Source organism: Polypterus senegalus, chromosome 11 (genome assembly GCF_016835505.1).
Source record: "Polypterus senegalus isolate Bchr_013 chromosome 11, ASM1683550v1, whole genome shotgun sequence".
Taxonomy (NCBI): domain Eukaryota; kingdom Metazoa; phylum Chordata; class Cladistia; order Polypteriformes; family Polypteridae; genus Polypterus; species Polypterus senegalus.
Window position 1 is genome coordinate 25,306,693 of NC_053164.1, and position 25,911 is coordinate 25,332,603.

Genomic DNA, 25,911 nt, shown 5'->3' on the forward strand with positions numbered 1-25,911 from the left:
GGTTATCCCCCCGGCAGTTTTGGCTGAGTTTGACAGATAACCCTAAAATCTCTGTGAAAGATTTAGTTTTTGAGTTTGTGGTTAACAAGTCTCTTGCTCCTGTTTTTGACCCTGGATTTTTGATTGTGTTTTTGGCTTTGATGAAAGAGCTCTTTGATTCCCAGTTTTGCGATTTGCTCATTTGTTAAATATGAATCTTTTGTGTCATTTTCATTTTTTCTATTACTGTCTCTTGCAAGTCATTATCCTCATAATACAGTATAGAAAGTACTTGGATTTAAGTTGCATGCAATAAAGCAAGATCTGATGCTAATATACCAGTAAGTGAAGACATACAGTATACACATATGGAGTAATGGGTTGTACATTATTGTAATTCACTACAGAAAAATCTTGGATTTTTTTTGTTAAAACCACTTACCATATGCTTAAATTATTAGAAAAAATGAAGAAAAATATTTCAAAGACCATTTTCTGTAATAACAGAAAGTAAAATGCACTATATTGATGCATTATATTAAATGCACTGTATTATGCTGGCACCATTTAAAACATTCAGTGTTATTTTCTTCCTTATCAAATCATACGAAGCACTCATGCAATAGAATCATGAGAGTTTAAGATGACTACTCTTTCATTCTGCACTCTGTCATTGTGTACATCCTTCTTTAGTGGAAACATTTTGTTCCTAGTACCATTTGGAGACTTTAGATATTCCTCTTTCTTTTTCATTTTCTTTATTTCTTTGCCTATTCTTTCCATCTATCCATCCATCCATTATCCAACCCGCAATATCCTAACTACAGGGACACGGGGGTCTGCCAGAGCCAATCCAGTCAACAAGGGGCAGGGTGCCAGCCCACCACAGGGCACCTATTCTCTTCCCACCTACCTGTATTTGACCTTTTGCCTTATTTTAGCTATCTTTTCTAAGGTCATGATTTAGATAACAGTTACATTAATTTGCTTGATTCAAAGCAAGTTACAAAAGAGATCAACATAATCGAGTAAACATCAGTCTGGATAACAGTTTAGGAACAAGTTTTACAGGACAAGGGGGCAAAATAGATCACAGCAAGTGATGAGCTCAGAACAAAATACAAGCTTGTTACAGTTCCCAGGTTTCAAAAACCTAATAGCTGTAAGCGGTAATTCACCAAACAACAGAGCCATTAAATGATTCTTGAACACATTGAAGTAGCCAGAAAATCAGATGGAGGAAGGTAGCTTGTTCCACCAGCCAAGAGCTACACAAGAAAAGAGTGTGAACTGAGATTTGATACCATGAAGAAGTGGCATCATTAGATGCTCTTTGATATTAATTAAAATATTTTTACTTTTGATTATTGTAAATTCCATGTTTTATAATGGGCCTGGTTTGTTTAGTGGCTCTTTAAAGTCTATAACTGACTATACCTGCCATCCTTGTACAGCTGGATCTTCTTTAAACATTCTAATGCTCCCTAGATGTGTAAATGGACACTTTTTACTTGTGAGAGGTGTGACACATGATTAAAATTAAAATGTGTTATATTAATCTTCAAGATTTTAAAAACATAGGGACCGCTTAGCTATTAGCTAAGCAAACAGGGTTGATGGTCTTAATGGTCTCCTCTCGTTTGTCAAATTTCTTGTGTTTATATGTTCTTATAGCACAATCTGCTATTTGGGGATTCAAAAGATTCTCTAAATGCTTTCCAGATTCCATTTAATTCAGGCACATCATACACTTCATTTAATTTGTGCTGACTTCAGTTGTTTTAAAATATGACGAATCCTAGTATAATGGGAGTGGCGAGGTCCATGTTTGTCCTTTGCTAACATAGTACAGCAAAACACAGATTATGGGAACCCCAAAATGCAAGTGTCAGCAGAGTCGTGCATATAAACCGGAAAAGACTAAATCCGAGAGTTGATTTTTTTTTTCTGTATTAAGCTGAACCTTCTCCCTTACAGGAAAAATCAGATGTGGCTCAAAAACGAGATGTAGAAGGAATGGGTGCTCCTGAGATCAAGTATGGAGAGTCAATGTGCTTTGTGCAGCATGTATCAACTGGCCTTTGGCTTACATATGCATCTGTAGATGCCAAATCTGCTCGCCTTGGCCCTTTGAAGAGAAAGGCAAGTTTATTGCTCAACCAAAGTTAACATGAACTACTGGCTCTTATCTACCGACTTTGTTCCAAATGAATTTGCCAGGCTTACTGATCATTGCACCTGGGGAGACGTTAAGGCCATAATGAGCTCTTAGGCTATAATTCATATGATGTCCTGTACCATGGTGCTCTACTTATACTGTATTCAAACATACTGGCAGCTACCTTTCATGATGTTCAAGACTTTAAGGATGTTTATTTATACACACCCTGTCAAAATATAATATCTTTTAATAGTTTAGATAAGAAATGAAGATGGCAAATTAATTTACATTATCATAAACTTAATGGTTCTAGTATATATTCTAATATGTGTATAGCAGCACATGATAGTGAAGACTCCATAGTTAAATATATGAAAGCAATGAATATTTTAGTATTTTTGATATGTTTTATTGTTTGCTTTATTCTTTTGGTGGCCTGTCCTGTGAAGGGTGTTATAAGATGTATAGTCTTATTGACTGACATGCCACATGGCTAACATGCACTGCTTTGAAACTGCAGGCATATTATGAAGCATTTGAATACTACAGAAAGCAAATGTACAGTACATGTTGTTTGAAAAAAATAAACTTGGTGTCAAGTGTGTTTCATTAGTAATTCCAGGTTTTATTTTTTCCAGGCAATTCTGCACCAAGAAGGTCATATGGATGATGCCCTCTCTCTTTCTCGATCACAGCATGAGGAGTCCCAAGCCGCTAGAATGATCTATAGTACTACTGGCTTATTCACACAGTTCATCAAGTAAGTCTGATATCCAGAAACATTTTCATTTTGATATTTAATCCTTATCCTGCACACCCCAGTTAAATTGTGCTCATCATCAACATCATTTTAGGGGTCTTGATTCACTTAATGGAAAGAACAAATCATCAAGCCCTGTGAATTTGCCACTTGATGCAGTGATTCTCAGCCTTCAGGATCTGATTAACTATTTCCAGCCACCAGAAGAAGAATTGGAACATGAAGAGAAACAAACCAAGCTGAGATCACTTAAGAATCGTCAGAATCTCTTCCAGGAAGAGGTCAGTACACAGCTGATGTGCTAACTAACCTATTTGTTAAGTGGTGAGGGAAAGTAATTTAGGAACAGTGCATAGTGAAAAGAAATAAATGGGCATGACATAAATAGTGAACACAGTCTTCTTTAGTCTAAAACAGAACAAATAAATCTCACAGTTGAATGGGTGTCATTAGGTTTAAATATAGAGGTTCATACCAACATTAAGTGTAAGGCCTAACAATCAATCCCTTCCCTACTAAAGATCGTGCAGTGGAAAAAGTAGATTCAGTACATGGATTATTTTAAAATAATTGTAACCACTTGAATGATTTTTATTATAATGAATTATTACAGTAACAATGCAAGTAAGTAAAACATCAGATTTTACCTGCCATACACATGTGAAAAAGCATACCTGCTTGGAGCACCACTTCTGGGTAAACCTATTTTTAGTCAAAAACAGGTTAAAAAAGGAAACTGTCAGGAATGCACAGTCCAGCTACACCTTCACAAATGGTCATCCATTCAACACATCTCTCCAGCTACAGTCTCACAGATGAAGAATGGACACAATGAGAATCATGATTGAGGTGGAACCCTGTCAGGCAATTCAAGAATGCTTTTGTTATTGTAAGAGTTGCAGATAGGGGTGTTCTGACTGGAAAAGGCATTATCAAAAACCTAAGACAATATTATTTTAATAAGCAAAAATAAACAGAAGGACATGCATGTACAAACCGGATTCCAAAAAAGTTGGGACACTATACAAATCGTGAATAAAAACTGAATGCAATGATGTGGAGGTGCCAACTTCTAATATTTTATTCAGAATAGAGCATAAATCACGGAACAAAAGTTTAAACTGAGAAAATGTATCATTTTAAGGGAAAAATATGTTGATTCAGAATTTCATGGTGTCAACATTTCCCAAAAAAGTTGGGACAGGGCCATTTTCACCACTGTGTGGCATCTTCCCTTCTTCTTACAACACTCAACAGACGTCTGGGGACCGAGGAGACCAGTTTCTCAAGTTTAGAAATAGGAATGCTCTCCCATTCGTGTCTAATACAGGCCTCTAACTGTTCAATCGTCTTGGGCCTTCTTTGTCGCACTTTCCTCTTTATGATGCGCCAAATGTTCTCTATAGGTGAAAGATCTGGACTGCAGACTGGCCATTTCAGTACCGGATCCTTCTCCTACGCAGCCATGATGTTGTGATTGATGCAGAATGTGGTCTGGCATTATCTTGTTGAAAAATGCAGGGTCTTCCCTGAAAGAGATGACGTCTGGATGGGAGCATATGTTGTTCTAGAACCTGAATATATTTTTCTGCATTGATGGTGCCTTTCCAGACATGCAAGCTGCCCATGCCACACGCACTCATGCAACCCCATACCATCAGAGATGCAGGCTTCTGAACTGAGCGTTGATAACAACTTGGGTTGTCCTTGTCCTCTTTGGTCCGGATGACATGGCGTCCCAGATTTCCAAAAGAACTTGAATCGTGACTCGTCTGACCACAGAACAGTCTTCCATTTTGCCACACTCCATTTTAAATGATCCCTGGCCCAGTGACAACGCCTGAGCTTGTGGATCTTGCTTAGAAATGGCTTCTTCTTTGCACTGTAGAGTTTCAGCTGGCAACGGCGGATGGCACGGTGGATTGTGTTCACTGACAATGGTTTCTGGAAGTATTCCTGAGCCCATTCTGTGATTTCCTTTACAGTAGCATTCCTGTTTGTGGTGCAGTGTCGTTTAAGGGCCGGAGATCACGGGCATCCAGTATGGTTTTACGGCCTTGACCCTTACGCACAGAGATTGTTCCAGATTCTCTGAATCTTCGGATGATGTTATGCACAGTTGATGATGATAGATGCAAAGTCTTTGCAATTTTTCGCTGGGTAACACCTTTCTGATATTGCTCCACTATCTTTCTGCGCAACATTGTGGGAATTGGTGATCCTCTACCCATCTTGGCTTCTGAGAGACACTGCCACTCTGAGAAGCTCTTTTATACCCAATCATGTTGCCAATTGACCTAATTAGTGTTTATTGGTCTTCCAGCTCTTCGTTATGCTCAAATTTACTTTTTCCAGCCTCTTATTGCTACTTGTCCCAACTTTTTGGGATTTGTTGACACCGTGAAATTTTGAATCAACATATTTTTCCTTTAAAATGATACATTTACTCGGATTAAACGTTTGATCTGTCATCTACGTTCTATTACAAATAAAATATTGACATTTGCCATCTCCACATCATTGCATTCAGTTTTTATTCACAATTTGTTTAGTGTCCCAACTTTTTTGGAATCCGGTTTGTAATTTCAAGAGAGCAACCACAAGTCAAGTCAAGTCAAGTTGGGGAGCATGCACTGGTACAGTGCATTGCCGCACCCACCACATGACGAAACAACTCAGGATTCTGGTTGGCAATACCCCAGGCAGACACGCAGTCCAGTCCTGTGCCCAAGAGGTAATTTAAGGCGTGGATCTTGGCTTTTATCCAGGATACTCACAAGCCCAGACACTCAGACTCCTCGCTCAGTCTCTTGAGCGCTCCTATCAGAGCCTCCATTGACTTTGTGAAGGTCACAACATCGTCAGCAAAGTCAAGATCCGTGAATCTTTCTTCACCAACAGATACCCCACAGCCGCTGGACTTCACGACCTTGCCCAACACCCAGTCCATACAAGCATTGAACAGACTAGGAGCAAGAACACATCCCTAATGAACCCCAGAATCAACTGGGAAAAACACAGAGGTCCTGCCTCCACTCAGCACAGCACTCACAGTACCAGTGTACAGGCCGACCATGATATCCAGCAACCTTGATGGGATCCCGCGAACCCTCAGGATGTCCCACAGGGCAGCTCAAACAGCTGAGTCGAATGCTTTACGAAAATCAACAAAGGCTTCAAAGAAACTGCCGATATTCGCGTTTGTGCTCCATGAGAATCCTCAGTGCTAGGATGCGGTCGATGGTAGACTTCTTAGGCATAAAACCAGACTGTTCCGGTCGCTGGTAGGTGAGCAAGTGATCACAGATCCTATTGAGGACGACCCTAACCAGGACCTTACCCAGCACAGAGAGCAGTGTTATCCTCCTGTAGTTGCCGCAATCCAGGCAATCACCCTTCCCTTTCCAGATAGGGATGACAAGTCTTGTTTTCCAGTCAGTTGGGATGATGCCAGTCTCCCAAATGGAAGTAAAGTTTGCATGCAATGCCAGGAGGACAGCCTTACCACCTGCCTGGAGAAGTTCACCCTGGATACCACAGACCCCTTCAGCCTTTCCTCCCCTCAGCTGGTTCACCACCTGTGCAATCTCAGTGAGATTTGGTTGTTCATAGATAATTGTGAACCACCACCAGAGCAACCACACTACACAAAATAAAAAAAATTAAATATATGAAGGTAAAATTAAAAAAACCTAACTTCCAAAAACTTTAGGATGTTGAGATAGTAGATGTTGCAGTAGTTTAGGATACACAAAACTAGAGCAAAGTCCAATCTCCCTTGCCACATGTGGGAAAGAAGAAACAATGCCAAAAATAATAATATAATAAATAATGTAGTAGAGCCCTCACTTTATTTTTTCTTACCTTTGATGATTAGTCAGACAACAGGGAGTTCACAGTTGTTAGACATATATTAAGGCAACTGAAAAACTCATTTAAATAAATAAAATAATACATTTTATTCACAAACACAAGGATTACAGAAATATGGTGACTGATTTTCTATCTATCTATCTATCTATCTATCTATCTATCTATCTATCTATCTATCTATCTATCTATCTATCTATCTATCTATCTTATAAAACAGCCAATGCCCAGGTGTAATGTCATCCACAAGAGGGTTGGAAAGTCTGATTAAAAAAGGCATCAACCGTGGAAAAGAATGGATGTGAAGACTAGAATGTCCAATGAACAAACGTAACAAAATGCATGAAGAGGGATGTAAGGGCTAGCATATCTTTGAACAGAATTTCCTAAATGTACAACATGATCAAAAAATATGGACTTACCATTGTACCAGTTTCACTGTGTTAGTGTGTGTATGTGTGTGTGGAAGGAAAACATTAATGGATAAGTATTCCTCCTAGTGCATCTGCTGCTCAATGCCCCAGGCAGGAGGCCACCATGGAGGGACAACATGGATTGTTGGGCATCCCAGCCAGGATGAGTGTCAAACCTTGCCTCAGCTGGGAAGCAGGGATAATGTACTGTATGGACAGTGGGAGACTGCCTCCTGAGGTCAGGTGGTGGTGTTCATCTGGTATTGCTCATGTTTGTATAGCTGCATGGCTGCATAGGAGTTGTAGTTAAGGATGATAGGCATGTTTGGGTGCTGCCAGATGATGCTGCTGGGAGAGGAGTCCCTTGTTTTATGGAGGATTGGCTTGACCTGGAAGTACTTCTTTGGTGCAATGTCGTGGCACCAGGACTACTCACAGGTTCAACATAAAGGAAGCCACTTTGCGTCACCTAGTCAAGAAATAAAAGATGTGACATGTGGTAGATGAAACAGACAAACACGTAACACTCAACTCAGACAATACAATGTACTCACCTTGCTACATAAAAGCAGATTTATATAACCAAACCTATAATGCTGCATGAAGTTGGGTGTCATTATTTCAGGTTCAGAGGAACAACTTTGCTTGTTGTAGAGCACACTCTGTTTGCTATGCAGTCCTTTATCTATGTCTATGGTGTGATGTTGTCTTCCTCAGATATATCTAAATATTAGCCTTTTTGTCTTGTTATTGGCAGAATACAGCAGTTCCATCTGGAATTCAGGTGGCTTTCTGCATCTCTTTAAAGTATGTTGTTTTCACAAAGGAGGCTGTATGTGCCACAGAAGGTCTAAAAATTGAGAAATGTCTATTTTTGTCCTACAAAAAATCATGGTTATTCAGCAACAATCTCTCCCTGAAGTAACGCCTGCAAAATAACGTGAGAACATCCAGGTTTTGCCTCTAGAAGATAAACACTTGACAGAAGTGCAGGCAGATGGGACAATGAGAAACTGACTGTATTACAGTGTCTTACTCTCTCACTCTTGTACTCAACAGGGAATGATCACCTTAGTATTGAATTGTATTGACCGTCTGAATGTCTACAACACTGCAGCCCACTTTTCAGAGTTTGCTGGCGAAGAAGCAGCTGAATCCTGGAAGGAAATTGTGAACCTTTTATATGAACTTTTAGGTACGTGAAGTGCACTTCCTAGTGTTATAATGTTAACAAGTATTGTTTAATTCAGTAATTAAATGAAACCCTTGTGTACAAGCAAATAATTGAATAGCTAATTCCATGGCTTTCTTAGGCTCATCCCTCGTGACAAGGATTGTGCTTTTATTTGAAACTGAAAATTCAATCCATTGACAGAATTTCATCATGTGTGTTTGGAGGACAGTTGTGTTTTTTTTATAATAATATTTACAGTATACTGTAATATTAAAATACTAATTCTGGTGGTAACATGGAAGTCATCATGTAGCAGACAAAATATGCAGTGGTTTATAGACACAATAGTCCTCTTTAAGGCAGAATAATTTATTTTGGAGGCTGTCAAATTTGTACTATTCATAAAACTTCCATCCATCCATCCATCTTCTAACCCGCTGAATCCAATACAGGGTCACGGGGTCTGCTGGAGCCAATCCCAGCCAACACAGGGCACAAGGCAGGAACCAATCCTGGGCAGGGTGCCAACCCACCGCAGGACACACACAAACACACCCACACACCAAGCACACACTATAGGGCCAATTTAGAATCGCCAATCCACCTAACCTGCATGTCTTTGGATTGTGGGAGGAAACTGGAGCACCGGAGGAAACCCACACAGACACGGAAGAACATGCAAACTCCACGCAGGGAGGATGAAAACCGGTCTCCTAACTCGAGGCAGTCATAAAACCTATTTGTAGACTTAATACAAGTAAATTCTATATGTGGGATAGCCTCTGTTTGTTAAAAGGATTAATATTTAACAACAATATTATCCAAAGAGACTAAAATCCTAGTCTTACTCTAAACATAAACCTTAAAGGAATTGTACTATTTAAATGGCTCAAAACTAAAGCATTATAACAAGGTAGTTACCTAGTCAATCAAAATTCGAAGTCACACATTATTAGGTGTATTAAAAACCAAAACACATACTTTAAGTTCTCTGAATAACACTTTCATTGCATTGAGGATACTCTTACAACAAGTTTTAACTCCAGACCTCCCATAGACAAAGACCTCATTAGTCTGTGAAGAGTGAAATCCTAAAACGGTTTTAAACAAAATGTCACAAAATTGACTTAACTGTTTATGGTGACTGAAGTCTTGCTCAAAATGTGCTCTTCTCTCCCATCTTTCTCTATCTACAGCTTCACTGATTCGTGGGAACCGGTCTAATTGTGCTCTCTTTTGTGATAACCTGGACTGGCTAGTTAGCAAACTGGATAGACTGGAAGCCTCCTCAGGTAACAGAATTATAGCATGTTTTTAGTCATTGTGAGAACATAGGATGTATGTAGTGCATACATTGGTTGTCTTAGGTACAGGAAACCCAAAGACATTGTAAGGATTAAGGGTAATCAGTATCTGAAAGTGCGGCTGATTGTAACCTCACTGAGATACTTGCATTGTGTGGAACTGCTAAGAAAGTGTCATATAAAGATAATCAAAGATTTCTTAGATAACAAAATATTCATGAGAGCAAAGATCTGGATGCATCTGCATTTTCAAGATCATCAGCTAGTGACCTTATGGTTTACTTTTATAACATCACATGTAATTTAGAATACTGCATATTTACATGTTCTGTTGTTTGTAAAAGGAATATATACTGTATGTACTCCCGTTGTAAACAGTTGTGTTAATATTCTTATATACAGTGCTTTTACTTGTTTTTCAACAGCCAGATGCTTGTGCATATGATAACCCATTGTGCTGTGCTTTTGTTCTGGTTCAAGTACAGAGTAAACACAATGTCATACAGCTAGCAAACACAGAAACAATACATTTTCAGATGACTTAAAATGTACCTGTGTGGGATCAACTGCAGACAGCTAAAAAGGCAGCATGTAAACTCATATCTCACTGTGTTAGGAAGCTTTCAAGTCGGGTTACTTGAACAGTGTTTTGTTTACTGCCCGACTGAGTTTTAAATAATAATTATTATTATTAAATAATAATAATCATTCACAGAGCTCAATAGTGCTGATGGAGATGCATGTGCATTCTTTTTATTTCCAGAAAGAGAGGACTAGAGTCAATCAAGTGAAGTTTATCTCTTTGTAGTCTTCTTTTAAATGGCTCTGATATTGTTCTTTCATGTTCAAGAATAAAGTCTATTTACAAGCATTTGTGCAACTTGGAAGCCCAAACATGACCATAGAAACCAGAGATAGGGGCACATGATTACCACAAAATTCATAATTGATGACTATTGCCCTTGATATTATAATTATGATTATTAATTTGAACTAATTACAAAACAATGGAAGACATACTTTATTTTGTATTAACAGCTGTATATACTGTATTATGCATACATACAGTATAGCACAGTAGAAGTTCCATTTAGCAAGGAACCACTTAAAAAATTGTTAATATTAGTCCGTCATTTTCTAGCCTGCTTAGTCCTGAACAGGGTCGCGGGGGTGTGCTGGAGCATATCCCAGCTAGCATAGGAAGCAAGACAGGAACAAATCCAGAGCAGGGCGCCAATCCATCGCAGGCCAAACACACAGATCCCTATGTTTTGTCTTTATTAGAGTAATATATTATTCTACTTTTCCCTTTTGTATTATTAATATGTAGCCTTTGTCAGAATGCCTCAAATCTCACAGACTTACCACTGTCTAGAAGGTATTGTACCATATAACTTCTCCCCACCTTCCCTTCTACATTTATAACCTCAGGCAATTAGGTGTAGTAAAAGACAAGCAGGAGTTAATTAAGTTCCACTTTAAATAATGTATTATTGATAATATTCATAAGTAATAACAATATGCAAAGTAAATTTGAATAATGACAAACATACAACCGGATAAATGTTGATGTGTAGTTTCAAGTGGCACACAGACTTGTTAGTTACTTAAAATGTCTCTAGTTAAGGCATCATTTGTGGTCAGCTTTCTCCAGAACAGGCCGCGTGCCTGTCTCAATATGGCTGCTGAGCTGTGCTCTTCATTGCGTTGTCCTTTTCAGTTCATGGTGTGAGATGGTCTTTCATCAGTTTGGTAAGAGAGAGAGGGTGAGGTAAAACAAGCAAATTTATAGATTTTCTGTCCAACCCCTACAGCCAATAGGGCATCAAAGTACTTAAAAGTTTCTGATACACGCCAATTCCAAACAACCATACTTCAGACCAATGGGGGGACAGAATACCTTCACACCTGCCCTCCAAACCAGGTGTTATGGTAAAGCTTGGCAGTTAGGCAGCCTGGTTTTCCTGTGGGGGTTGACTGAGAGACTCCAGCCGAGAAATAGTCAAACTTGTTTGAGGCACTTCTCCCAACCCTGTCGTAAAATTACAAAGCGACTTATTCCTAAAAAGGGGGTTCTTAAACGATCAAACCATTGTTGTTATTCTCAACAATGTAACACTAATATTACATTGCTTTTTCTAAGTTACAAATAAAAACATTCAAAATATTAATCAACTTGTATGCCAATTTTTAAAACACAACACTCTACTACAAAATAGGGCCAATTTAGGAGATGCCAATTCACCTGACTTGCATGTTTTTCGACTGTGGGTGGGAACCCATGCAGACATGGGGAGAACACGCAAACTCCATGCATTGAGGACATGGACATGAACTCTGGCCTCCTTAATGCATGGCAGCAGCACTACCAGTGCACCCTTGTGCTGCCTTCATTGTTAATATTTAAATGCAAGATTAGTTAAGAAAACTGAAAATTTATTGTTCTAAACAATTGTTTCTTTATTATTTTTTACAATAATAATACACCATAGTTGTTAAAAAATATTTGTGCCACAGTTTTTGCAATTCAGTAAATTTCACTTTTGGGAATCCTGTTAATACCACCAACTCATCTTTCAAAATGTAAAATGTGGGAAATAATTAAACATGGGATGGTTAAATTGCGATTCTGCTGTATTAAGAAAACAAGTTATTTGTTTATGCAAACTCAAAGCCAATAATAAAATGTTCAATACCAGTGGTGTACAATTAAGCTTAATGTAAACACAACCTGACAGTTCTGTTGTACAGGTATGTAAAAGCATGACATGTAACAATACCTGTATATAGCAAGCTCAAGAAGTGTTTAGATGGTGACACACTGTTACATGCTGTTTCCTTTGTGTAAATTATATAGTGTGCTAGCATACACATACAGCATCATCAATAAATGAAAATTAACACTGCGTGAATGCTTTTCAGGTTCACCATATGCTTACATATTATTTTCACATTATCAGTGAATTATGTGTTAACTATGTAAGAAGTTGCAATATTGCATAGTTTTATACATAGTGATTAAATCCAGAAACGTTGTTAATTTTAAAAGGGAACCCGTTAACAACCAGCACCATTCACTAATACTTTTTCTATGGGAAAGACTGTTAATAACAGTTAAATACCTGTGTAATTTAACTGGTTAAGTAATTCACAGTAAATGCATCACATACAATTAGAACTGCCTACATAAAAGAATTACCATACAGCCAAATGTTTACTCGCCTATCACTATGATGAATACTATGTGGTCTCGGCTATCTGTGATTTCATCAACTACAGCATGTACTGTATTTTCTTGCCACAAATCTTTCCAAGAACAGCGTCCATATATTGTTTTTCTGGCAGCACAGCTCCTTGTTTACAAAGCTTAATAATAAAAGGACGCATCTTCATCATTTTTTCGAGTCACATGGACACAAACTGACGTCTTGCATCTGACGATTTTGTTGTTTCCTCTGTTGTTACCTAAAGGGGAACAGTTTTTGATCTTAATTTCTCCTTATTTTTGAGATGGTTTTAGCTTTTATGTGGTCATTGCAAGTATCTTCTCGTGTCCAGTTTGTGGTATGCTGGCAAAACTTGCAGAAAAGTTGTCCAGATTCGTAAAAGTGGCCAGGATATTGCTGTTCCCTCTATTTTGCAGTTAAGCTCATGTTTCTTAGTTTTTTCGACATAGTTAGGGTATCTGATACTGCTCGATTTGACATTTCTGTCTCATGCAGATGGCTAATTCGCATGCTTTTAAGAGAAAATGTACAGGAAACACAAACAGATAGGGGCACGACTGAATTTCTACGAAGAGTTGCATTCGCTTGAAAAACAACAAACTAGTAAATAGTATTTGAATGTTAGAACTACAGATTATTCAATCATTTAATTTATTGGGAAGTTTTGTAACAGTCACCCCTTCAGTCTCCGCACATTTCCGTTTTTAAATCTAAAATCCGTTTTCAAGCGTTAATTCCGTGATTCCATCTGTGTTTTCCGCATTGCGGAAATCATAGGGTCCTATATTTTTATATTTTTTATTACTTAAAATACTATGAATGGTATCTGGAGTGTCCCAGACTACCCATACTGTTCTGAGAAAGCATGTGTTGCCTATTTTATGTTTTGAAATGCACTGATTGTTGTGTTTTTTACTCTTGAGATGCAATGCGTGCTTTTAAATGTTGATATTGTGAGTGTCTCCATTGAGCATGACATAATACTCATTTTAATTTTACAGCCAAGTATTTCTGTTTTTGTAGGGATTCTAGAGGTATTGTACTGTGTCCTCATAGAAAGTCCTGAGGTCTTGAACATCATACAGGAGAATCATATTAAATCTATCATCTCGCTGCTGGATAAACATGGACGCAACCACAAGGTGAGAGCCATAAGTGATGTAATGAGCATTTTTTCTCTTGTTCCCACTAATGCTTTCTGTACAGCTTGGTAATGCAATATTATTGTTTTATATGTATATATGTCACCCCAGTCAAAAATGAGTAGTTCCTTTTTAAAACTTGTATTGATTCAATTTAGGGTTGTGCTTTGCTTTTTCCTAGTACAGCAGAATCATGCATGAGGCAAGAAACATCCCTGAACCGGGTGGCTGTCCATTGCAGGGCCCATTAGTGCACACTCCTGCACTCGCAGTCAGATCGGGACAATTTAGAATTATCAGTTAAACTATTGTGCATGCCTTTGAGAATCTGAGAGGAGAATTGAAACACTCAGATGAAATTCCATACTGATATATGGAGAACTGCAAACTCCATGCAGTTTGGGATGTGGGATTCAAACACAGGATGTTGTGTCTGTGAGACAGCACCTGCAAACAATATTTTACCATGGTGCTACCATTCTAAAATTATAAACAAAAGAACAATCATGCACTTAAGTATATTGGCTAACATGTGTTGTTAGCAAAACTTATGGTGTTTGGCTCTCCTCTACTTTTTATTTTGTCATGAATGATTAACAGGTGGGTGACATAGTGGCACTGAGGTAGCATTGCTGCCTCACGAAAAGGAGACTAGAGTTTGTGTCCAGAGTGCTGCCTGCTTTGAGTTTGCATGTTCCTGTGGGTGTTCTGCTTCCCTGCCACAGTCCAAAGACATGTAGGTTAGTTCAACTGGTGTTGCTGAATTGGCCCTAGTGTTCATTTGTGTATGCATGTGCTCAACCTGTTATGGGCTAGTGTCCTGTCCAGGGATTGTTTCTGCCTTGCACCTAGGCTTCAGCATCTCCATGACCCTGCTCAGGATAAGTCAGCTTGCAAATAGATAGATGGATGCATAACAGGTAAAACCCATTTTTGCTGCCAGGCCAATCCAGTGTTGATAGCATCATAGTCGTCTGCTTCACAGTAATAGAGATTTCCACTGTTCTTCTTTTTATGAAACTCTCTGGACATCATGGTAGTTGCAGGGTCACATCTTTTAGACTGAATTTCTTATCTGCTTGAGCCTTTTCAATCTGGATTCAGAGCCCTACTTAGCAGTGAAACTGTTTTACTTAAGGTAACCAATGACTTACTTATAATAGCAGATTTTGGGATGGCCGCTGTTCTAGTTCTCCTTGACTTAAGCACAGCATTTGATACAGGTAACCATAACATTTTAATGTCCCGACTTTCAGCTATTGGTATCTCTGGTGCTGCTCTTTCTTGGTTTACATCATACCTCAGTGATCGCCACTATTACGTCTTCATTAGGGAATACAAATCTGTCACTACTTCACTCACACAAGAGTCAGTTCTAGGTCTAATCCTCTTTAACATCTGTATGCTCCCATTAGGTGAGATTATTTGTCAGCATGGTTTAAGCTTCCACTGCTATGCTGATGACACACAACTTTATGTAAGTGTTGATGTAAGTGCAACATCTTCACCTGTTGCACTGACTGACTGCATTCGGGAAATCAATCATTGGATGACAGATAATTTTTTATAACTCAATCCTGATAAAACAGAAATCTTATTAGTTGATACCAAATCTGTCTTCTCTACCCTTTGTGGGCTAAAAATTGACGTTGATGGGATCCTGGTTGAACCCTCAGCATCAGTCCATAATTTGGGTGTCATCTTTAATCAGGTTCTTACTTTTCAACCACACATTAGCTCAATAGTACAGACAGCTTTTTTTCATCTTTGCAACATTGCTCATCTGCATTCTTTCCTCATTGTGAAAAATACTGAAACACTCATTCATGATTTCATCAATACCCATCTGGACTATTGCAATGCATTGTTTTATGGCCTCCCGACTAAATATATCAATAGAGTACATACAGTATGTTCAGAATTCTGCTGTTCGTTTACTTACACACACTAAAAAATCTGCTCATATCACTCCTGTCCTCCTGCTAGTGCATTAAGATTATCGGACGCTAACTTACTCCCTGTACCTAAATACAGCTTAGTAACCATGGGGAGCTTTCAGTGTGATAGGCCCTAAAATTTGGTATGCTCTTCCTCTCAGCCTTTGTGAGGAAAAATCTATTATTCATTTCAAACTCCTGTTAAAAACAAAAAACAAAGTCAATGTCTGTTTTACCTGCATTTTTATCACTCTTTAATTTAATTTTTGTCTTTTCTCACTATGCTGCTGCTGGAGTATGTGAATTTCCCCTTGGGATTAATAAAGTATCTATCTATCTATCTATCTATCTATCTATCTATCTATCTATCTATCTATCTATCTATCTATCTATCTATCTATCTATCTATCTATCCAAAACACATCTTTTCAATGAGTATTATTCATTTTCTTGTATGTAATTTCTACTGTCTCGTTAATGTGTTTATTGAATTGTAAAGCGTCCTTGAGTGTATGAAAGGTGCTACATAAATAAAACATATTATTATTATTATTGTTATTATTATTATTATTACTATTATTATCTTTGATAAAGTGGAAAATGTAGAAGAATTTAAATTTAAAAAAAATATTTCTGAAATTGAGAAATCAGGCTTAATCTAAACTTTCCCACTTTCCGTTTTAGTTTCCTAGTGCTAGAATTTCAAACCAAAGTCTTTGGGAAGGTTCAAAGCTGTGAGTTGTCATTGTAAATAGATATCCTAATCCTTCCTATTGAAATCATTTTTCAGTTTTATGGTTTCCTGCTAAAACTGTCCATTAATTGGCTTCTCTAAATTATCACAGTATGGGAGAGTTTGGGTGTGCCTTTCATACACTTATGAACCATCTGAGGCCGGCTCCTGCTTTGTGCCCAGTATTGCTGTGATAACTCAGTTTGACGGAGTAACAAAAATAGCACTTTATGTACCCAGTGCAGGCCTAGAATACAATCTTCAAAACAACTACTGTCTCATTTTCTTTACAAACAATACACAGAGGTACCTCTGTCACAGGTATTATCTTCAGTCTTTTTTGAAACTGTCTTCCTTCTTTGTCAGCTTTCCTTTCTTGGACATTGAAGTGGGTTAGGAAAGCTACTAGCAGTCAAGGGCCCGAAATCCACATTGAATGAAAAAATAATATCGAGTGAGAAGTAAGAGTAAGAGCACATATTAACAGAACCTTCCAGATTTTCCTCATCTTGCACCCTCATCCACGCTGGAAAAATTATTGCTCAATTTCAAGGAGTTAGACTCCATCTCTACAATATATAAAATCCTTTTACAATCCCTTCCTTTCAAAGATCCAAGAGGACACTGGGAAAATGACCTCTCAATTAATATATCAGAAAAGGAGTGGAAAGTAGCAATGCAGAGAATTCACTCAAGCTCCATATGCGCAAAGCATACAATTATACAACTCAAAATTATATATCGAGCACATCTGTCTCACTAAAACTCTCAAAATGTTTCCAGGGCATGATCCAACCTGCTAACGTTGCAACCAAGCCCCAGCCTCACTAGGTCACATGTTCTGGGCCTGCTCCAAATTAACATTATTCTGGACAAAAATTTTTAATTACCTCTCAGACAGTCTTGGACTCACAATCCCTCCTAACCCATTAACAGCTGTGTTTGGGGTTCTTCCAGAGGGTCTTAAAGTGGAGAAAGACAAACAAACTGTGATTGCATTCACTACAAAAAGTATGTAGCTAAAGGAAAGTACATCTGTTTACACTTGCATTAACTGATGGCATTTTGACAACATAAAAAATCAGGTGTAAACACTCTGGTAAGGTTGTCACATAGACCACATTTGGAAACATAAATTACCATGAGGGGATGTGCAAATGTATTTTATATCCACATATAAAAACTGAATCAGTGGAAAAGAGAAAAAAATAATTTTGGGTGCTGGCCAGTCCTAATACCTGAGCAGCTTTAAAAGTTACCACATTGGCAGCAAGTGTATGGCTACCATGTCAGTTTCTTTTCCGTTTATCCTGTTGGGTCATTGAGCAGCCAGTGTCCATTCTAACTACAGGTTAGCAGCCCTGGTGTAGTGGGGATGCATTTCAACATCAGTTGTAAGTGCAGTCTAGCTAAGTCTAATATAGATATGTGGCTTTACTTCAGGATATGAAATTGGATATTTTACAAAAGTAACAGTTATTATGAAATATGTTTTAACTATTGATGATGAAGCTTATTGCTTTAAGAAGGACTAAGGGCAAGATCCAGCCTACAGGCATTGAGTTCAATACCCCTGAAAAATATGTGTTTTTAGACAATGGTTGGATGAAAAAAATGCATATGGTGATAAACAAGATGAATTCTGCTTAAATGACCTTTTTTTTTTTGCTTTTTTTGAAGCTAATTTTTTAGATATAAACGGTGTTTCAAATAAAGAATTGTTCAATAAATCTGCTTATTAATTGCTGCTTCCTCTAAAGCGTCATCATTTAGATAACCAATCAGAGAATGCTAAAAGTGTCCTAATGTTAGCAGTTCTGCAGCATCTCATGCTATAAGATCGTTTACAGTCTTAGAATTTAGGAGGAAAATAGGAAGCCAGCTTAGGTGAAGATCTCATTTACAATTAGCCATTTAATTCTTGCTAATATAGTTTTTGTAATCAAAACCAGCTTCTAGTGTGGCACTGCAATGTCAAAGCTGTATTAAGGCACACATCACTTTCTCCTTAATACCATTTTATACATATAGATGATAACCCCTTAATTTAACACAGCTTAGGTACCTAAATCTCTTTCCATTTCTAGGTTTTGGATGTCCTCTGCTCTCTGTGTGTCTGTAATGGGGTTGCTGTCAGATCCAATCAGAACCTCATCACTGAGAACCTGCTTCCAGGTCGTGACCTTCTCTTGCAATCCAACATTATCAACTACGTAACAAGGTAAATAATAGCTAACAGTGATTACAAGACAAAAAGTAATTTTTTATTACAATAAATTTTGGGAGTAATCTTTGTGAGGCATATTTTCTTTGTTATTGGAAAATGTGAACTATCTTGGATTGGTAAGCTTACTTACAGTAAATCAAACTTTTTACCAGTTGTGTGCGCAGCTTTACACCAGGAACAGATAGAGATTCTTAAATTAACTTGACATGCTGTTTTTGTTTTAATTTTAGCATGAGACCCAACATCTTTCTAGGAATGTGTGAAGGCTCCACTCAGTACAAGAAGTGGTACTTTGAGGTGATGGTGGATTATGTGGATTCATTTGTGAGTGCCCAAGCCACTCACCTACGTGTGGGATGGGCTCTTACAGAAGGATATAGTCCCTACCCTGGTGGCGGTGAAGGTTGGGGTAGCAATGGTGTTGGAGATGACCTTTACTCATATGGTTTTGATGGGCTGCATCTTTGGTCTGGTGAGTTCTCAAGAGTTTATTGGTGTTTGCACGGCTAAAAAGGAGTAAAAAGTTATATTTTCTATTATCTATCAAATACAAATAAATCTCAATTCAGTCTAAAGAGGATTGCTGTTGCTGTAAGTTTTTACTAGGTTTACTAGGTTATAATGTGAATCAGTTGTTAGTGTGATGTTTGGCTTCCGCACTACTGCAGCCTGAATAAGTAAGTGCCTTTTATCTCAAACGATCATGATATCTCTATCCATTTTAGAGTCGTTAATTTGGGTCTGGGAGAATTTTTCTCTTTGCATGGCTTTTACAATTTATTTTGCTATTGCTGGCAGTCTTTAGTGTCACTGGGCTGAAGACATTGTTATATTTTCATCTTCAGTAATTTTCTTGTTGCAAGATTGTTTTGCACACACATCAATTAAGGATGCATATTATGCCATGTTATTTAAGACAAAGGATTTTCAGTAATTTCTTTCCAATGGTATGACTTATTCACAAATAGAATGGCAAAACAATCAAATATTCCCAAAAACACAACCACAAAGTAGATTAAACTTAAATGTTTTTAATCAATAATTAAGTAAATGGTGCTATTTATGTAGAATCCATACAAAGCATATCAAGGAGATGACAAACAAATTCACTGAAAAAGGGAGTTTTCATGTTAATAGTGAGCATGATAGAAAATAAAATAGTAAATGCGAAAAAAGATTAATTGAAAACACTAGCAAAAGAGAGAGATGCCAAAGGATAGAAAACACAAAGAACAAATTAGCATAAGCCTCAATTAATGAACAGTAAAAATCAAAATCCAACAAGTATGCAAAGAAAGGTCTGAACCCAAAAACTGTTAAGATAGAAATTGTAAGCTAAAAATACTCAAGACTGAAAAATACTCATACTAATAAAATGAATTTTCAAAATAGTTTTCAAACAGAAATTCTGAACTACAGTAAGTTGTAAATGATTTTTACTTTTAACCCAACAAGGACCTAATGAAAGGGAAAGTGAGCCTGTTAGCAAAGAGGGGTGATAAGGCCAGCTCTTAAATCACCTTCAGATGATATTAATACTAATTGCGCTAGCAGCACCCGAGAGAAAGAGTTTAAAAAGAGACCTCTCCCCTTTACTATACTCCCCGACTATACTTCCTTAGAAGGCTGGCGTCCTTCAACATCTTCAATAAGATGCTGCAGATGTTCTATCAGACGGTTGTGGTGAGTTCCCTATTCTACGCGGTGGTGTGCTGGGGAGGCAGCATAAAGAAGAGGGACACCTCACGCCTGGACAAACTGGTGAGGAAGACAGGCTATATTGTAGGCACGGAGCTGGACAGTTTGATATCCATGGCAGAATGATGGGTGCTGAGCAGACACCTGTCAATTTTGGAGAATCCACTGCCTCCACTGAACAGTATTATCTCCAGACAGAGGAGCAGCTTCAGCGACAGACTGCTGTCACCGTCCTGCTCCACTGACAGACTGAGGAGATCGTTACTCCTCCACACTATGTGACTCTTCAATTCCACCTGGGGGTAAACGTTAACATTATACAAAGATATTGTTTTTTTTACCTGCATTTTCATTACTCTTTAATTTAATATTGTTTTCTTATCAGTATGCTGCTGTTGGATTATGTGAATTTCCCCTTGGGATTAATAAAGTATCTATCTATCTATCTATCTATCTATCTATCTATCTATCTATCTATCTATCTATCTATCTATCTATCTATCTATCTATCTATCTATCTATCTATCTATCTATCTATCTATCTATCTATCTATCTATCTATCTATCTATGTTTGAGAAGGTGTTCTCGCTGAAAACACCAGCTAGTACTTAGATTTGGAAATGTATTGAATAGACTCATCTGTAAATGTCAGTTTATACATGCTGCTACATCAAGACTTGTTACATGTTATCGTATCCATTTATTTTTATTTATCTCCCTGTCACACAGTTATTTTGTAATAGACATGTACATGAAGGAGGCAGGTACAGCTCTGTATTTAAAAATGCTGAATCAGGTTAAGCTTTTTAAATTTTATAGCAAACAAAAACCATTCAGTGTTTAATTATACAACAAATTCAATGAGACATAATCTGTACTCAAGGAATTTAAAATTAGAAATTTGAAAGGGCACTGTAATTGCTGCCTGTATTTTCTTTATTGCATGCATGTTTTTGTTTTGACCTTTTTAAGTGTGTATTTACATTATATTACATGATATAGTGGTTCTGGTCCTGATCTGTTTTCACATTTGCATTTAGTTCAGCAAATGTAGTAAACATTTGGGAGCTTTTAAACTTGGTATAAACTGCATTTGTGAAAGATATTGATTATCAGCAGCACAAAAGTTAAAGGAGTAAACAAAAAGCCAAATTGCAAGCTATTTTAGGAAGAGTGTGAATGAAGGAGATAATATGAAACAACAGGAAGTGCTCTTCTGTAATACAAGACTTGCCTGAAAATTTTGATACATAATCAATTGCCACAAGTACGCCATATTTTCTTGCCAAGAACATATAAGCTGATGCTGACAGGAGAATAAATAAACTTAATGCAGCTGATGGCATGCCTACAATGATAATGACTTCTATTTTTGTCTTGCTTGAAAAGTGATATGATTTTTATTGTTTGATAACACTTAACTCCAGTCTTATTTAAGTGTTTAATAAGGAGCCTAATAGACTGTGTTATTTAGTTATTACCTTATTTCACACAAAGTAAGTATATGCTTCTTATTTTTGCTTATAACAGTATATCATGGGGCAGCATGGTGGCACAGTGGTAGCGCTGCTGCCTCCCAATTAGGAGACCCGGGTTCACTTCCCAGGTCCTCCCTGTGTGGAGTTTGCATGTTCTCCTTATGTCTTTGTGGGTTTCCTCCGGGTACTCTGGTTTCCTCCCACAGTCCAAAGATATGCAGGTTAGTTGTGTTGGTGATTCTAAATTGTCACTAGTGTGTGTGCACTCTGTGGTGGGCTGGCACCCTGCCCGGGGTTTGTGTCCTGTGTTGGCAGGCCATCGTGACCCTGTAGTTAGGATATAGCGGGTTGGATAATGGATAGACAGTATAACATTTGAAAAACAATAAATAAAACCTTTTGAATGAGGGCAGTCACAGTGGCACAATGGTAGTGTTACTGCCTTGTAGTAAGGAAACCAGGGTTCATGTCCCATGTCCTCTCTACGTGGAGTTTGCATATTCTCCCTGTGCTGTTATGGTTTTTCCTCCCACCACATTAACAATGCTAAACTATCCCTGTTGTGTGTTTTGTGTGTGAGTGTGTGTGTCTGTTCTCCCCCACACTATGCGACTCTTCAGTTCCACCCGGGGGGTAAACGTTAACATTATACAAAGATTTAATTTAATATTGTTTTTTATCAGTATGCTGCTGTTGGAGTATGTGAATTTCCCCTTGGGATTAATAAAGTATCTATCTATCTATCTATCTATCTATCTATCTATCTATCTATCTATCTATCTATCTATCTATCTATCTATCTATCTATCTATGTTTGAGAAGGTGTTCTCGCTGAAAACACCAGCTAGTACTTAGATTTGGAAACAAAATATTGTTCTCAACTCCAATTCTAAATGCGATATGAACAGTGAAGTAGATCCTGTTGGGGTTAGTAATTTTGGCTTAATACAGATACATTATTGATTGATAATAAGAGTTACAAATTTCTGTTCTGATCTCTTCTACTCATTTTATTTTTCTTTAAAAAATGTTTCACAAAGTTTAAGCAGTTTAGTGGCCTTTAACAGGTAATTATTTACAAAAAATTCTGGAAACAAACTCAGCTGGCACGCATTATAAACAGAGTATTAATTTTTGTTGGCATAATCTGTGGAGGAAATTGCACAACATAAACATTTGATGTGACTGCAACAGTTAATTTCTTATGAGAAGATGGATTTTTCTACAACTGTATTAAAATTTTATATTTTTGTCATCTACTTGAGTAATTTGCTCACTGGAACACTATACTAATACTGGGTAAGGGCTAGGGGCTCTTTTTGCTGTCAAATCAGTCTCAGTTCTTCGTGACTTGCATTCCACAAGATGTTGGAAACATTTCTTTGAAATTCTGGTCCATGTTGGCATGATTGCATCACACAATTTCTGATGTTTTGTCAGCTGCACATTCATGCCATGAATCTACCATTCTACCACATCCCAAGGGTGTACGTCTAGTTTCAGATGGTGATTGGTGACTGTGAAGGCCACTGAAGGATACTGAACTCATTCTCATGCTCATGAAACCAATTTGTGATGTAATACCATATCCACCTTGAATGCATCCATCACTCCTACCGCAGACCTCACCACTGTCACACTTCCCTCGTACATATCCTGTACAACTCTTACATACTTCTCTACCACTCCTGACTTGCTCATACAATACCACAATTTCTCTCGAGGCACCCTGTCATATGCTTTCTCCAGGTTCACAAAGACGCAATGCAACTCCTTCTGGCCTTCTCTATACTTCTGCATCAACACCCTCAGAGCAAACATCGCATCTGTGATGCTTTCTTGGCATGAAACCATCCAGCTGCTCACTAATCATCACCTCCCTTCTTAACTGAGCATTCACTACTCTTTCCCATAACTTCATGCTGTGGCTCATCAATTTTTTCCCCCTGTAGTTACTACAGCTCTGCACATCCTCCTTATTCTTAAATATCAGCACCAGTAAACTTCTCCATTCCTCAGACATCCTCTCACTTTCCGAGGTTTCATTAAACATTCTGGTTAAAAACTCCACTGCCATCTCTCCTAAACACCTCCATGCTTCCACGGGTATGTCATCTGGACCAATTGAATTTCCATTCTTCATTTTCTTCCTGATTCACTATCACCAGATCACCCTACCTTCTCTCTCTCTCTCACTCCCATTCTCTTCATGAATCAGCCTCTCAAAGTACTCTTTCCATCTGCTCAACACACTGCATGTTTTAGTTTTTCTGCATCCATTCTGAGAAAACTCTGGAGACTGGTGTGTGAAAAGATCCCAGGAGATTAGCAGTTATAGAAATACTCAGACCAGCCAGTCTAACACCAACAACCATGCCATGATTGAAATCACTGAGATTGCATTTTTTCCCCCTTCTGGTTTTTGATGTAAATATTATCTCAAGCTTCTGACATGTATCTGCATGATTTTAAGAATTTCACTTAATTCATAATTGTCCCATTAGATAATTGCATGTGTAATCAGGTGCACAGATTTTCCTAATAATTTGTTCATTGGGTGTATAGCATATCTTATTGACCGGTAATTTATACAGTGTAATTCAATTTTAAAAGTCAAATATTTTAATTACAAAGTTCTCTTAGTTACCTATATACTTTTTTGTAAAATAATTATTAGCATGTTTCAAATGATGGCAACAATGTTACAATTCCACTCTGAAACTCTTTTTGCTTGACTATAATAGTTTGCTTCTTTTTACTAATTCTCTAATTGGTTTTGTTATGGTAATTGGAATTTGGATGGGTTTATCTTCTGTTAACAAAGAATGTTAATGTTATCTTACAAGTGTTTTTACCTATAAAAATTGTCTATTTAAAAATGGGTTTTGACATTTTTGACACAAAATTTTTTACTCATCTGCCTTTTCTCTTTGAGAACACACCGACACTATTGTAATTCTGTTTTTCCAGGTCGTGTGCCACGTATTGTAGCCTCTCCCAGTCAGCACTTGCTAGCTGCAGATGATGTTGTCAGCTGCTGCCTGGATCTGACTGTTCCCAGTATCTCTTTTCGCATCAATGGACATCCAGTACAGGGAATGTTTGAAAATTTTAATCTTGATGGCCTCTTCTTCCCTGTGGTTAGCTTCAGTGCAGGAATAAAGTAAGTATTTTAGTGGTACTAATTCAAAAATGGAATGCTAATCCCTATGTTTAGTTATTTTCAGGTTTACTTCTGGGCCACTGTGGACATTTTGGTAATTTATTTTTTCAAAGGCGAGTTCCAGTCTATAATTATTGTTTTTTATTCATCCCTGCATTTAATTTTTTTACTCCATGGAGTCAGATTTATTTTGCAAAGAAATATAGCATTAAACTGTTGCGTGTCATTGTTTTTTTTAATGTATCTATTAAATTTATTTTACAAGCAGCACGTTAGCAAAGCAGGAAACATTTTGTCCTTACTGTTCATTAAAACACAGCTTTATACTTGGTTTGAGTGACTTTTTGATACAATGTTTGGGTAAACAAAATTAATTACTATGAAGCCTCTTAAATTTGCAAACTGGAGGGTTGGAAATTCCCTGAATAAATTTTACTCACTGTAGATAGTGTGAATGCCACACGGGTTGGACAGGAATCCCAACCAGAGAAGGGGATGGTACCTTGCCTGGATGGGAGGCTCTAAACAGGCGGATGGGCATCCCAACCAAGAGAAAGGAAAGAGTCAGACTCAGAAGTAACGGTTAGAGGAAATAGACAGACAGCCCATTGGAAGTGGAAGATATTGCTGGGGACTTTTTATTC

At 37.7% G+C, this 25,911-nt stretch overlaps 1 protein-coding gene across 10 annotated transcripts in view; it reads left to right on the top strand.

Annotated features, from left to right (window-relative positions):
• LOC120538749 (ryanodine receptor 1-like) overlaps positions 1-25,911 on the top strand; it is a 364,839-nt gene that overhangs the window by 60,981 nt on the left and 277,947 nt on the right. For all 10 annotated transcript variants that reach the window (XM_039768185.1, XM_039768186.1, XM_039768187.1 and 7 more), the window contains 9 exons: positions 1,957-2,121; positions 2,779-2,900; positions 2,995-3,181; positions 8,243-8,378; positions 9,554-9,649; positions 13,912-14,030; positions 18,788-18,921; positions 19,158-19,399; positions 25,075-25,267. In XM_039768185.1, coding sequence (XP_039624119.1) covers positions 1,957-2,121; positions 2,779-2,900; positions 2,995-3,181; positions 8,243-8,378; positions 9,554-9,649; positions 13,912-14,030; positions 18,788-18,921; positions 19,158-19,399; positions 25,075-25,267 — 1,394 coding nt within the window. The remainder of the gene's footprint in view (positions 1-1,956; positions 2,122-2,778; positions 2,901-2,994; positions 3,182-8,242; positions 8,379-9,553; positions 9,650-13,911; positions 14,031-18,787; positions 18,922-19,157; positions 19,400-25,074; positions 25,268-25,911) is intronic.